Below are 15,656 nucleotides of genomic sequence, written 5' to 3'. Positions count from 1 at the left end.
GTTATGGGTGAGATGATACAAGCACCCGAATATTTGCGTTGACGGAAATATGTCCTTGGCTGCCTGGAACGCCGCCGTTTCGAAATCCATTGAAATTCCCATTGGCTACAAAAGACGTCAATAAGGTCTAAGCGTAGATTTGCAACTGCAGTCTACAACTGTGCATGAGCGTAAAGCCAGTGGTAACTTAAAAATCAGTAAAAGCTGCAATAAGGCAATTCATTGGACTTACGTTTAGTGTTGGCATCAAATAGCGCATTACTTCAAATAAAGCTTGATAAGTCCGCCTGCTTTTATTAGGTAGTAACGCGTACAGCAGAGGCAGCACCCAACCTTGTCTCTTTACAAGAACCACGTAGAGCTATGAAACCATAAAAAGGGTAAGGATTTAAAAATGTGATTTTTCAAAATCTGATGTTCTGGACAACGCAACATTGACATAACAATGGCGTAATTTACTTTTACCTGCCTTGGTTGTACAGAGGTGGTGTGATGCTAAACGTTCCATCCATAAACAGGTGATTAGCATCAATTGGGTTGCTTGCCCATATCAGATTGCTTTCCCTTCCGAAAACTAGTATTCTCCGGCTTCCTGTAGCGGCACCCGTGTCGTGCAGTAAAAAGTTTTCTTCTAAAAATACACGATTTACAACTAGCTGCGTTGGCAATTCGCCTAGGACATGAAGTAATCAGCTATTAATTATGGGCCTATTGCTTTAGAGAGCAAGCTTACTTACCTCACAAACTGTGCACTGTAGCCCGATAGATCACTCGACCAATTACAGCTTGAATAAAAACCACTTTCATTTGCGTGTAAACAAAATTTTACATGTGAATTAATAGGAAAATTTATCTACGATAATAGTTTTTAATGTAGGCTACAGTTTTTCAGGCTGTAGTTTAATCGCTTTGGACATCTCAAGTTTGCGCACATTATAGCATTAATTAATCAAAGTTGTGGGCTTTTAAATATTTTGAAAGTCATTTAACACACAAGCACTGGTTTACTATTGACCTAGTCAAGAAAAGCATTTATGTTAAAACATACCTGAATGCACTATTACTTAGCGCTGCCTACTCCTAGAAGACAATTTCGCATCCCGTAGCCTAGGCTACTACTAGAAAGCCTTGTAGCCTACGCAGAGGTGGGCAATTTTTCGAAAGTAGCGGTAGAGGCGCTACTTTTTGCCTACCTCTGAGCCTACGATTGCAACATGCCTTCTTGCTAATAGACTACTATGTTCACAGCAATTTATTTAGTGATAGCCTACTGCTTAGCTTAAAATATCTTTGTTGATACCAATCATCTTTCAGTGCCTTTTGAAGAACAATTTCTAGGGAGAAAATTGCAACATCGATAAGACTTTGTTTAATAATAGTTAGGCTACGTAGCCCACGCCATATTACCGTAGCCTACCTCGTTTGTTGTAGTATCCGTGTGAATTCGAACTTTGCATCCCTCGTTTCGACCAACACAACGCCAAAACTTCTTAGTTTTATCGACACTCGTTTTATCAAATGTAGCCTATACATGAAGCCATCAGCAGCAATATTTTCACGATTACGTGAAGTTGAAATAGTCGAAGCTGCCATATCAATCTTTGCTTTATGATGTAGCAAACTTACCAAACTTTTCGGTGTAAATGAAGTGCTCAGATCCAACATGAGCTTATATGCAGGGCAATTGTAGCAGTAGACTACCTGATCTCCACAGGACACGTACTTCTGGAGTAGCAAATTACCAAACTTTTCTATGCACAAATGCAGTGCTCAGATTCAATGTCGGCTTATATGCAGGGCAATTAGAGCAGTAGACCACCTGATCTCCACAGGACACGTACCGGTACTTCTGGAGTAGAAGTTGCCGGTTTAAAGGCACAGCTTTGTGCAATCTGTTACCTTTAATAATTACTTCTACTTGGGACGGATAGATCGTGTGGAGATGAGGTGCGAGACAACGCTCTACTACTCTTGATATTAGCACATCTCTACAGGACATTTGCTATGCATCCTGAACACAAGTTGCAGCCAGATGGAACTTGACTTGATCTGTTATCTTTCGCAATTGCTTCTACTCGGGATGGATTGGCCATGTGACGAGAACGCGTAAGACGCTCTACTACTGTTCACATGAATACATTTCTACAGGGCATATAGGCTACACCTTAGCTACAAGTTGCAAGCATCATGGTGAGACTTTGCTCGTTATTAAACCTAGTCGGGGTTTTGACGGAAAACTAAGTTACTCTTCACTCAAGCCTACCACCCACTTGAATATAGGCTACGTAGCCTACGGACGGTACGGTATATTTTTACTGATGTGTAGTGTGGTTATTATTTGACTTAACTAAAAGTGAACTCAGACACGTTCAGAAACTTGAATAATTTATTGATAAAGCTTTCGCCGACGCAAGCCAGGACTAACAACAAATAAATGCCGAACACGCGCATTAAAAAAACAACATATTTTTCTGTTCAACAACTTATAACATTTGATGTGAAAATCATTGCCGGTTTAAGCAACTTCACTCACCGAAGCCATGACATATTATTCTGTTCAATATAACATTTTATGTGAAAAGCATTGCCGGTTTAAGCAGTTTCACTCACGGAAGCCATGACATAATTTTCTCTTCAATATAACATTTTGTGTGAAAAGCATTGCCGGTTTAAGCAGCTTCACCCATATATTTTTCTGTTCAATATAAAATTTTGTGTGAAAAGCATTGCCCTACCTACCAAGCTGATACAATCTGCAAACTTTACTAGGAATAGCACCTAAATGACCGGGCGCCACAGTGCTCCGCGCCTAAATATCCAGACGCCACAGTGTGCGCGCCTATTAGACCAGCGCCTAACTGTCTGCGCCTAAAAGACGTGGACCCGTACCGTGAAACCTTACAACTTTGCCCAGATATCATGAGTTAGCTGAAAATTATTTGTTGTAAATTTTGTTGTAAATGAGGTAATTCTTGTTGCAATGGCTTATCTGGTTTGCAAAGACATGTGCTAAAGCATGCAACAACTTAAATTATCAGAAATAATCTTTTTCATTCTTTTTTTTTGTTTTATTTTGCTGGGCAAAGTTGTCCCCAAAGTGGCAACTTTGCCCACACCTAGTTTTTTGGCTATATTTTACACATTTAGTTGTGGATCAAGCAATTTTAACATGGTATCATACAACTTTGCCCACAAGCAGTGTTTTTAAAAATAACTTACAGTAGAAAAATAACTTTCTGCCCAATTGGTAGGGACTTTATACTATTGGTTACCCTCATGGTCGCGATTAGCCACCCCAAGCTTAACGATTTAATATTGAAATCAACTTGTTTATTGAATAGAAATTGCTAACATAAACAGTAAAGAAATATGAACAACTACTGAACGACAGTATCATCAATCATGCACCTTTCTGTGACACAGCGGCAACAGTGGATGTTACAAAAATGAATTTTCGGATACCAACAGCAGAACGATTACAATACATGTTTTACAGTTTGTGACAAATTACACAGAAAAGAAAATATTGTTTCGTCAATCAGCGATTGGTTCTGGAAGAACGCAAGATATGGCATCAAAGTCCACAAAGGTCTGATCCTCATTCAAGGGCTATGAGTACTTGTCACAGACAAATTGTATGGAGGCCTTAAGAATTTGACTTCATAAACTGAATTGGAAACTTTTCTTGTGATTTGGCCTGCATACAATTTGCTATTGTCACCCGTTGTGTTTCGGGAGGTTGAACCAATATTAAATTCCACCACTACCCAATTAGACATCATTAATTCATCTTTGTTTGGTTTTGAAAAAGCTGCTGTTGTTTCCATGTCGGCATTGATATAGGTTCCCATATTTTTTTCTGCACAACGTCGTCAGATGTCATATAGTGCCAAAATGTGGTGATTTGGAACGTCAACCTGGTAGACAGCACTAGTGGGGGTCTGCTACTATTCGGCGAGTCCGATTCGGCGAGTCCGATTCGACTAGTCCGATTCGGCGAGTTCCCTATTCGGCGAGAGCCCTTTTCGGCGAGTGCCCTATTCGGCGAGTTTTTGAAAGGAAATTATCGGGTACCGTAGCCTAATTATAATTGACGTTTTTACATCGTTTTAACGTCGCTAAACGTTGAAATCGTGCAGAAAGGAATAAAAAGAAAATGTTTGAACTATTAAATTAAAATTCTTCATGTCAGTTTAGTTGTTTTTATTTTTGACCATCATATCAAAAACAATACACGTCAACATAGCAAAGGTAGAAGCGACAAAACGCGAACGTTTAAACGTGCTTGAATTCGTCATGTCAGTTCAGTTGTTTTTATTTCTGATCATGATATCAAAAACAATACACGTCAACATAGCAAAGGTGTAGAAAAAGGTAGAAGCGACAAAACGCGAACGTTAAAATGTGCTTGTGACCGAAGTAAGTTATTGAGTTGAAAGAAATTTGGCACGGTCGCAACACTTTCAGAAAAATTTAAGATATAAAGGGAAAATAACACAAAGAAAATGTTACAAAAAAAAAAAAGATCATGTTTATTTCTATAAGTTAGTACTTTTGAATAGTTAAAATGATTAGTTTGGACCAACAAATGTGTGGCCTACAGCTTAGATTGAAAGGAAGTTATCGGGTACCGTAGCCTAGTTATCCCGACCAGCAAAAATTTGTTCCAAGAACACAGTTCATTTTTACATTGTAGTAACAGAATGAAAAGGCTAAACAAATGTGTGGCCTATCGTGTTAACGTCGCTAAACGTTGAAATCGTGTAGAAAAGGGAGCTTTTGCTGACTAGGATACTTTGAAACTGAGAAACATTCACAGAAGCCCTACGATTTGTTCCAAGAACCCATTTAGCATAACATTTCATTTGTACATTGATTCAACGTCTGAATACATTATCTTAAAAATGCAACGTATCGTAGGGCTTCTGTGAATGTTTCTCAGTTTCAACGTATCCTAAGCACCCTTTTCTACACGATTTCAACGTTTAGCGACGTTAAAACGATAGGCCACACACTTGGTTAGCCTTTTCATTCTGTTACTACAATGTAAAAATGAACTGTTAGGCTAACTGGGTTCTTGGAACAAATTTTTGCTGGTCAGGATAACTAGGCTACGGTAGCCTAACCGATAATTTCCTTTCAATCTAAGCTGTAGGAGTGTAGGTCACACATTTGTTGATCCAAACTAATCATTTTAACCATAGGCGCCTAAGCCGTGGGGACCAGGCCCCCACGCATATTTCCGCGTGGGAGCAACTTTTTATGCGGCATTGATACATAAAACAATAGATGAACTAGCGATCGGCAGCAGGAAACATTTTTAAATGCAAACCGCAACAGCTTCGCAGTAAATAATCACTAGAACGAGTAGCGATGCTACAATCCCACCCCAGACAAAAAAATCTGTCATTTTTACGTTGATTTAACGTCTGCAGACGTTGAATCAATGTAAAAATGAATGATTTTGCTGCCTGTGACATAGCAAAAATCTACCATTTTGCGTCGATTCCATGTCATCAGATGTTGAATGCACTCAAAAACAACATAATTTGCTACGTTGACGCAGCGTGCGTTTAACTTAATGCGCTTGCAAACTGCCTCGCTGTCGCTTTCGAAAGTAGAAACCTCTGCAGAGAATTGTCGCGGCAGTGAATCGCTTGCTGTGAAAATGAACTTGAAGTCTCGGCCCGAGGTTACCACTAACCAACGTAACAAGGGCTGGTACAAACCGCATTGCCCACAGTCGCACAAGCGGCATAATCAACACAACAACGGCCTCGAGCAAACTGCATGGCGCACACACGTCCGTTGCCATGGAAACCCGATCAAAGGCGGGGAATATGCGCATCTTTTGTTTTCATCTTTACAGCGAATTGGAACTTGAAAGCTGGTCAGCCATAAGTTGCGATATTGTAGTGAAAAGGGAGCAATGTCAAGTCGAAAACTTAATCAAACGTCTCTCTGTAACTATTTTTCAAGGGCTGTTTACGGATGTCAGCAACTTTTAAATTTATTAAAGGTGACGTGCTGTTGAATTGATGCAAACATGAATGATTTTGCTTTCAACAGGTATATTTTCAAGCATATGATCAAGTTAGTATTTTCATTCCATTTACAGTATACCTTTTAGTAAACCTTTTCGTCTCTTGTTTCATGCTAATAAATCTAGTTCGTTGCTAAACTTTATGTTGTGCTTAGCTTAAAGAGTCGCAGTCCATCAACCGCTAGCCAACGCAGACGCATAGCATGTGTTTTGGTCGAGCTTTGTTTATAATAATTAACGGCAGGTCGAACGTAGCGATAACTCCGAGTGTGGCAATAAAAGCAATCCTAGTGTGACGACATAATTACGTCATCCATCTGCGGGACATTTCGCTGAATTTACGTTGCTGCTGATGAAACACGCTTTCGCCCCCACGGCCAATAAAATAGTTAGGCGCCTATGATTGTAACTATTCAAAAGTACTAACTTATAGACATATTATAAACATTATTTTTTTTCTAACATTTTCTTTGTTTTATTTTTCCTTCATATCTTAAATTTTTCTGAAGGTGATGCAACCTTGCCAAATTTCTTTCAACTCAATAACTTACTTCGGTCACAAGCACGTTTTAACGTTCGCGTTTTGTCGCTTCTACCTTTTTCTACACCTTTGCTATGTTGACGTGAATTGTTTTTAATATCATGATCAGAAATAAAAACAACTGAACTGACATGACGAATTCAAGCACGTTTTAACGTTCGCGTTTTGTCGCTTCTACCTTTGCTATGTTGACGTATATTGTTTTTGATATGATGGTCAAAAATAAAAATAACTGAACTGACATGACGAATTCAAGCACGTTTTAACGTTCGCGTTTTGTCGCTTCTACCTTTGCTATGTTGACGTGTATTGTTTTTGATATGATGGTCAAAAATAAAAATAACTGAACTGACATGACGAATTTTAATTTAATAGTTCAAACATTTTCTTTTTATTCCTTTCTGCACGATTTCAACGTTTAGCGACGTTAAAACGATGTAGCACGATTTCAACGTTTAGCGACGTTAAAACGATGTAAAAACGGCAATTGTAATTAGGCTACGGTACCCGATAATTTCCTTTTAAAAATTTCAAAAACTCGCCGAATAGGGCACTCGCCGAAAAAGGCTCTCGCCGAATAGGGAACTCGCCGAATCGGACTAGTCGAATCGGACTCGCCGAATCGGACTCGCCGAAACGGGCCATTCCGCACTAGTGGAGCAAGCTGTAGCTCTGAAACGAGAGCTGTGTGCAAGCTTAATATCCTAAAAGTTATAACTAAACAACAGAAAAAAAATCATAGCCATCAATCCAGCTTGTTTCTGCTGATTTAAAAAGTGCTAGCAATTAGAGATTTAGCTGAATGGGGTCTCATGGCTCATATTCATGATGCTATTTTAACCAATCACAGCAATGTGTCTCTTGGTGACCTGTAATCAGGTTCATGACCTTAGGTACAAACTTTATAAAAGTTATATGCAAGAAATAGGCAGCTTGTGTTCACTGGAGTGATCGTGAGGAGTGGGCAAAGTTGTACCCAAAGCACAAAATAAGGGGTCACAACCATTAAAATGCCCAAAAAAATATCAAACTTCTTTGAATTTAATAAAAACTCATTTGCACATACTCATGAATAAATATAGAAGCTTTGCATATGGAAAACACTCTGCATGGGTAAATGACCTTTGACCCCCATGTGAAATTTCCGACACATAGTTTTTGCATTTTTTTCCCTTGTATTTTCATTTGGAATTAACTTAATGAAAATAATCTTAAAAAGTTATTTTTTTCTGCTGAAACAATTGATAAAATATTCATATTTAACAATATCACCCATTAAACAAAACCAATAAATCATGAAAACCGTTTTGTGGTCGGATATACAAGTCACAAATTTTGGGCAAAGTTGTCCACCCGGGCAAAGTTGTAAGGTTTCACGGTACTACACAAACACAGTTAAAACCAATATTAAATATAATACACATTAGCATAGCAACAATGTTTATAATGTATACAGAAACCAGGTTTTTGAACTATCTCCAGAGAAACGTTTATGCTGGTTAGGAAGAACCTTTGGATCATTCTCAACAACTTGGAGAATGTTCTGATACTTTTCTTCAGTTTTGGAGTGATGTAAGAAATCAGAAGCAAGCTTCACCCCTCTTTCAGCAGTATCATTTGAAACGTTCACTGTTGATAATAGCTTTATACTTTGTTGATAAGCATCAGACTCCCAACTTTCAACGGGTAGTTCAAGGAATGCTGTATCAATTGTAAACAAATCAAAAAACATCCATGAATCAGCGCCGACAAATTGATCTAAAGAAGATGACGATGATACCTCCTTGAGAAACTGTGGTTTTCCATAACCTTTTTCAGCAGAGAAACCAATTCGGTTGATGAATTTTGTACCTTTATCAAAGCTCTTAAGTTATGTTGCAATTTTTTCCTTTGATGACAAGTTAACCTTTGAACTAAACAGGGAAAATGGTATCAAATCTTCTGTAAAGTACCAATGATGCTTTGCAAATGACGCGATTGCGATAGTGGAAATTTTTTCATCAACATCTTTATATGCGAAAAATTTACTTATTAGTTCCAGGTCATTGTAAGGTGCATCAACTGCAATTTGACAAGTAAACCACCATGGCACATACACAAACACTATGAAATTTACAAATCGTTTCAACTTTAAAAATTGTGATAATGACAAAATTACATTTTTTTTCAATTCAGTTTTAATCTTGTTTTCAAAAAGAACAATCTTAATTGCATACAAAACTCGTGCCATCCACCGTGCCTGATGGAGTGCACCAGGCTTTAACATCGTGTAATTATCAAGTTCCGCTAAGTTTGAGCCAGCGTATATCAATGAAAGTTGCAACATCTCTCTGTAGTCATCCCTGCACCGAAATCTCATATTTGCAGCCATCATAGAGGTAGCTGTTTCAATTAGTTGTGCTTTACAGTCGTATAAAAACTCTGCATTATTAACATCTTTCCAATTGAAAACATTTAATTCCGCAAAATCCTGATTTGTAATACTGTCCCAGTTTGTTTTAAAGCGATTAAATAAAGTGTAATTTGGTCCTCTAGATGCTTCAATTTTGAGTTTGTCATATACATGAGTTAATATGATTTCACCAACATGGTGTCTGCAAGCAAACCACAGTAAACCTTTATTCAACTTATCCTGAATATATATACAAGCTCCACTTTTGTGCCCGGTGTTCGATGCAGTTGTATCAAAAACCATTCCTGCAATTGAAGTTTCACTCACATTCCATGTTTTAAGGAGTGAATAGGTAACTTCTGCAATAGAAGGCCCGGTTTGGCCTGCACCTTGGTGTGTGTGCATTGCCGGCACACCAAGAAGTTTGGAATTTCCATTACCACTAATTAAAATTGGGATGCTCTCAATTGTTTTGTCCTCGTTGTTCAGTGTATCCATTAGCTTCCCGTCCCAATGTATTAATCCAACTTCTGGTGACTTCCATGTTTCCCGGATGCATTCTGCAATTTTCTTACTTGATGTAATCCTATAACGATACGACTGAGAACAGTGTAGATTGACTTTTTTGGGATTACCAGAGCAGGCAACAATAAATGACTCAAGCAGCGCAGATAAAGCAGTTGGAGAGATATTGTTGCGAATAGCAGTAGAATTTATTACTGGTGACTTTAAAACATCATGGGGAACAAATATGTTAGTTCCAGTTTTCACCGTTCTATCGTGAGACTTTTTGGGTTCTAAACTAACAGCCATGTCATGAATATCCCAATCATTATCCTCAGCTTCTGATTCCGTGAGTATGATATATAACATAGTGTTGATGTCGATGGTTCTTGGTTCGTAGCTTCAAAGACTTTTTGTTTTGATTCAGTTTGTCTCAATTCTCGCTTCTTTTCAATTTTTGTTTGGACTTTACTTATTCCGGCTATTGTTGCTTTTCGGTTTGACATCATATCCAATAGAAGTGCTATGTCTTCATGAAATTGGACATTTTCTTCAGCCTTTTTACCTACTTTAGATTTGGTCATATTAGCAATAGGGTTTTTTATCCAGAATGGCATATCAATGCACAATCAAGCTAGAATAGATAACAATTGGCTATTATGACATATACCTTAATGGAAATTTACCAAAGCACGCTTGTAAAATTCTATGTAATGAACTATTACCTGGGACATTGTATTGAAAAACTTAAAAATCATGTTTTTTTAATTAACTTGAAAAACTGAACAGTTGGAACTTACTTTGACGACAAAAAATCTATAAAAATTGAGAAAAAAACAAATAAATTATCACAGTATCACCCAAATATTATAATACAAACAATACTTTACTTTGACATAGGCCAATAATACATTTTATAGTTGAAAATATGCTTGTATTATTGAAAAGTGTTAAAAAACAAGCAATTTTTTACTATTTTTGGTGCCGCATGATTGCGCAATCTTTAAATCCCGTGTGCTACACCTAAATGTTTTCGAAATCAACTAAAATTTTGCAGGTGAGTTTGTATCACCCATCCACAGAGTATGCCAAAAGAAGAGCTGATTTGAATAACATAAGGGGACCAGCCACACCCTAACGCAGAGCGAGTCAAAATATTTGAAGACTTCGTTAAATCATTTTAATTCCTCGGTGTTGTGTTCGTGTTTCTTATGCCGTGTTGTTCATTTTAATTTCTTTAATAGATTTCTTTTTTTTCACTGTTGCGTTGTGTAATGGCGTCCGCCCCGATAGCTCAGTTGGTTAGCACGTCAGTTTTGGAACGAAGAAGTTTCAAGATCAAGTGGCGCTGGTTCGACTCTCGGTGTGTGCGCTTGAGCAACGCACGTTAAGGACTGCTCTCCATTCAGCGGCATCTAATGGATGGAATAATTTCCTGGCAACAAGACTTCAACAATCGGAAACTTCACTCTGTCAATCTTGATGACCGGGCCTGCGTCAGTGATTCAAAGCCTCTACAAGTATGCGAAACTGCCAGGATTAAGCTCTGCAAGAAGAGGATAAAGGACAAGAAGGACAAGAAGACGATAAAATAATTCATAGAGGACAAGAAGACGATAAAATAATTCGTGCTTAGGGGAATGACCATAGCTTATTAGGCATGCCCAAAGTAGAATAATTGCCTATTCTAGAATTTATTTTCAGATCTAGAATTTCAAATCCTATTCTAGAATCCTCGGCGTAAATTTTAACCTTTACGGTACTTTTTATTGAGAAAATACACATAACGGCATGAAAAAGAAGCTTTACAAAGCCATCATTTTAACAAGTTCTCATTCGTTTACAACAGTGATGAATTGCAATGTCTGGATTGGCATGCACGACGCACGTGACTTGCAGGCGTTTTGCAGATCGACGGAGCATTTTTTGAAAAAAAATTTTTTTTAATAGTTTTTTCCTTTTACCGTATTATTTCTGAATGCAATTACCTGATAAAAAAGCGGTTTTTAAATTCGATTCTGGATGGATTTGAATCTTAAGGATTCGAAATTCTACTTTAGGCTTTCCTATAGCTTATGTGACACAGTGTGTATGTCACTAGGCTACTCACTACCATATGTCATATGTTTAATGCAATACAATGTGATTGTGATACAATGTGATTTAATGCGATACAGGATTTACAGAAGGCGTCGCTGGATTTTCAAAAAATCTCTGTATATGGAACTCGCCGAAAAAGGCTGTCGCCGAATAGGGAACTCGCCGAATAGTAGCAGACCCCTATTGATATTGCCCTACCATGCTTTTCATATTCAAATATGTCATACTTTAATTTGTAAATACAGTGACATATGCAAGCAAAGAGCTTATATTTCACTAACAGATTGTCTAGGATACCTTAAACCTTGGTTAAGGTATCCTAGGCAATCTGTTAGTATTGGTATCCTAGACTATAAAGTAGCATTAAGTTACACGTGATCAAAAATGTCAAATGACATCGACTGCTCCCTCCCCCAGTAACAAAGTCCTGTGTATGCCACTGAACGCACCCTCAATATGCATGATTCACTGGGTTGAGTTTAAAGCCAATTATGTAAAACATTATAACATTATATTATAATAACGTATATAATATAATATAATAACATTATAACGTAAAACATTATATTATATGCAAGATGTCAAGAGTGTTGTGTCATAATGTTTGTTACAAATACAAAATCTATTCACATGAGTAACCTAGCTGTTGCGTAATCGACTGTCTGCAGTATATATACCATTAAGCACCTAATAAAATAGACTTTACTGGGAATAGCAATTAAATGACCGGGTGCCACAGTGCACTGCACCTAAATATCTTAACACCCCAATGTGCGCATCTAATTGTCTGCACCTGAAAGACGTGTTCTGGTTAAAGAGGCAGTTGCACCTTTAAAAAATCAACATAATATTGTTAACACTGAACAATTACTTATTTCAAAGTGGCAAAAACCTTTCCATGTACAGAATTTACCCACTGAACGACAATCAGTACAACTTATGTAGATATTGATTACGCAGAGACTCATGAATGCACAATTGCACAATGGTAACTAACTCCACTGAAAAGTATATTAAATTTATAAACTAAGATATATTTATATTGTATTTTTTGCAGGTTGCACAAGTGTTTTTCTTTAATTATGTCATCTCATATGTCTTTGTCGGTGCCTGGTATGAAAGATCAAATTGAAATATCATTTCGGACTGTTCGGCTTGGCACTATGCGCACTTTTCCCGTAAAAATTGATTCCACAAAATCATCAGCGTACAATCAAGATACTTCCAAATACAAACCGCTTTTACTCAGTGATAAAGGAATTAAACTTGTTCTTTCTTTAGATCAAAGTGAGTCTGCAGTCAAATATTGTGATTCAAATGTGTATTTTGTGTTTTGTTTAGTTGTAATAATGTAATAAGGCACTTAGGGATGCACAATACAGAATATCTGGCTATTCTAGAATATTCTAGAATACTTAATTTCGAATCTATTCTGAAATTACACGGCAATTTATTCCAAATAGTATCGAACAAAATTTAAAAATATTTGCACTTTATTTTGAATTGTATTAGTATCACATGTCAAACAGAGTACAACATATGATAAAGCAAGCATCATACGATGCATCATCAAGCATCATCATACGGTCACACGGAAACGCACTGCGTGTCTGCAGTTCTGATAACTGCGCAGTGCACAAACCCTATGAAGGAAGAAAAAAGTCGCTTGGAACAAACAGTCCATGAAGAAAAAAGTTGGCGCGCAAGACGGAAAATATCAACTTTACATTTGTTTAACGTCGCACACTGTTCATTAAACAGATTTATTTTCGAATCGTGGTATCCGAAAAGAAACTGCAAATGCGATTCGAATACATTGAGATTCGACTCTCTAAGATTCGATATTCTGTATTGTGCATCCCTAAAGGCACTACACCTATACAGAGAAGAGCGTCATTGTCTTGTTTTTGTGTGAATGGCACTAAAGACCAGATTGACTAAATGACTTTTTGATGTTCCAACCAAAGATTGGTTGCTTTGTAGTCACTTTACTTACAGTATGTATAGTCCAGGCAAATATTAAAGAAAAGCCTGGAGGTTCTGGCAGCATGTTATTAGCCATTAAAATATTTTACCCAAATTGGAACTCTGTAGCTTTCTAGTGGAAATGTTGCATGCCTTTTATTTGTTTGTGATTTTTTATCTTCTTCTTCGTTTGAACCTTCTTCGCCACTCCAAGGGTCGAGGCCCTCGAGGGGCTCTGTCTTTTACCACCCTTTGGCAGTGGCGGCGATGCGGTCTAGATGTTTGGGCAGGTGTCGAGCAGCCATTGAATTGATTTGTCATCCAGTTCACGCAGACCACGCACACCATTTGGCGCATGGTAGATGGCGCAATTACAAATGGTGTGGTCTACGGTTTGTTCCTCCTTGCCACACTCACAAATCGCGGATGGAGCCATCCCCCATTTGTGCATGTTGGAGCGGAATAGTCCGACGCCAGTACGCAGGCGGTTGAGCCGCACCCAGGCCTTCCTTGGCAAATGCATTCCGGTTGGGTGGTTGCTGGTGTCGGAGATGAAACTTTGGAGTCTTGAGGAGTTCTTCTTCCACTCTGAGCTCCATTGGTAGTCCGCCCAGGTAGCCGCACTGATAGATTGGTCTTCAGCAGTTTTCATCAGGAGTTGTGCGGCACGTACAAATGGGCGTCTCGATTTCAGTCGCTGAGGTTTCTCGTTCACAGACTCATAGAGACTTGAGTGAGCAGAGCAAGTGGTTGGGGTTCGTAGCGCGACGAGAAAGAGACAGGATAGCTTCTTCGCGACGAAGCTCAGCTGGTTGGATGCCTGCAAGGACAGGGAGATTTTCCGATGGTGTAGGTCGCAGGCATCCTGTCACGATACGCAAGGCGTCGTTTATGGCAGTGTCGATTTGATGGCAGTGGGCACTGCGGCTCCAGACAGGTGCACAGTATTCTGCTGGAGCATGAACTAGCGCGATGGTGGCAATGCTCAGGGTATCGACTCCGGCTCCCCAGCCTGAGCCGGCCAGACGCCTTAGCAAAGCTGTGCGTGTTGAGATCTTTTTGCGTAGTGACTCCAAATGTTGACGGTAAGTGAGCGACCTGTCCAGGACTACCCCTAGATATTTAGGGTTTGGGCAGAAGGGCAGGGTTTATCCATCGGTGTTGATCTTGAGCTTACGCTTCGCTTCCCGGTTGTTTAAGTGAAAGGCTGTCGTCACTGTTTTGGTTTCGCTGAGCTTCAGTCTCCATCTCTGGAGGTATGCCGAAAGTGTCGACATGTCCTGGTTTAGAGTCTCTTCTAATGTATCCCATTGATTCGACAAGTGTAAAATGGCCAAATCATCGGCGTAGGCGTACTTTGCGGATACCGTGATTGGCAAGTCGTGGATGTAGATGTTAAACAGAAGGGGGGCCAGGACAGATCCCTGAGGGACGCCATTCTTAAGGCGTCGTCACCTGCTTGGTTTACCACTTCCGGTGGTGAGGGTAAAGCTTCTGTTGTAAACGAGCTCCATGATCATGCAGACCATGTGCCTGTCCGGGAGTAGGCGGAGGAGTTTGCAGGTGAGGCCTTGGTGCCATACAGTGTTGTATGCGGCTGTGAGATCAAGGAACACAGCACCAGCCTTCTTTTTTGCCTCAAAGCAGTCTTCGATGTCGTGAGTCATGAGAGTGACTTGGTCTACAGTAGATCTTCCACGTCGAAAACCAGCTTGTTCCCGGGGCAAGAGTGGGTCTATAATTGGTTCGACTCTAGTGTAGATAAGACGTTCGAAGATTTTAAAAGGGATACAGAGAAGAGATATAGGTCGATAGCTCTTCAGATCCTCTTGTGGCTTATGAGGCTTAGGGATCGCGACTACTTTGGCTCGTCTCCAAATTTTGGGGATTTTGAGTTGGCATAAGCAGGAAGACAGGAATTTGCGCAGCCAAGACTTCATGGTGGTGCCAGCATGGAGTACAAGTTTGGGACAGATGTTATTGGGACCAGGGGCCTTACGGGTCTTAGTTGATTGTAGGGCAGCGGTGAACTCATCGGACGTAAATTCACCAGAAATGCTTTCCTCGTCTGGTGTTGGGATTTTCCAGAGATCAGACGTTTCCCTCTTTAC

At 39.1% G+C, this 15,656-nt stretch overlaps 1 protein-coding gene across 1 annotated transcript in view; it reads left to right on the top strand.

Moving 5' to 3' along the window:
* Nucleotides 1-12,678: 12,678 nt before the first annotated feature.
* LOC145768576 (histone-lysine N-methyltransferase EHMT2-like) overlaps nucleotides 12,679-15,656 on the top strand; it is a 53,683-nt gene continuing 50,705 nt past the window's right edge. Inside the window, exon 1 of the mRNA XM_082580101.1 lies at nucleotides 12,679-12,867. Within this exon, the coding sequence (XP_082436227.1) occupies nucleotides 12,696-12,867 (172 nt within the window). The 5' untranslated portion in view covers nucleotides 12,679-12,695. The remainder of the gene's footprint in view (nucleotides 12,868-15,656) is intronic.

This window comes from Aplidium turbinatum, chromosome 4 (assembly GCF_918807975.1).
Source record: "Aplidium turbinatum chromosome 4, kaAplTurb1.1, whole genome shotgun sequence".
Classification (NCBI taxonomy): Eukaryota; Metazoa; Chordata; class Ascidiacea; order Aplousobranchia; family Polyclinidae; genus Aplidium; species Aplidium turbinatum.
Note: the sequence above shows the minus strand (reverse complement) of the source record. Positions and strands in the feature narration are given on the sequence as shown.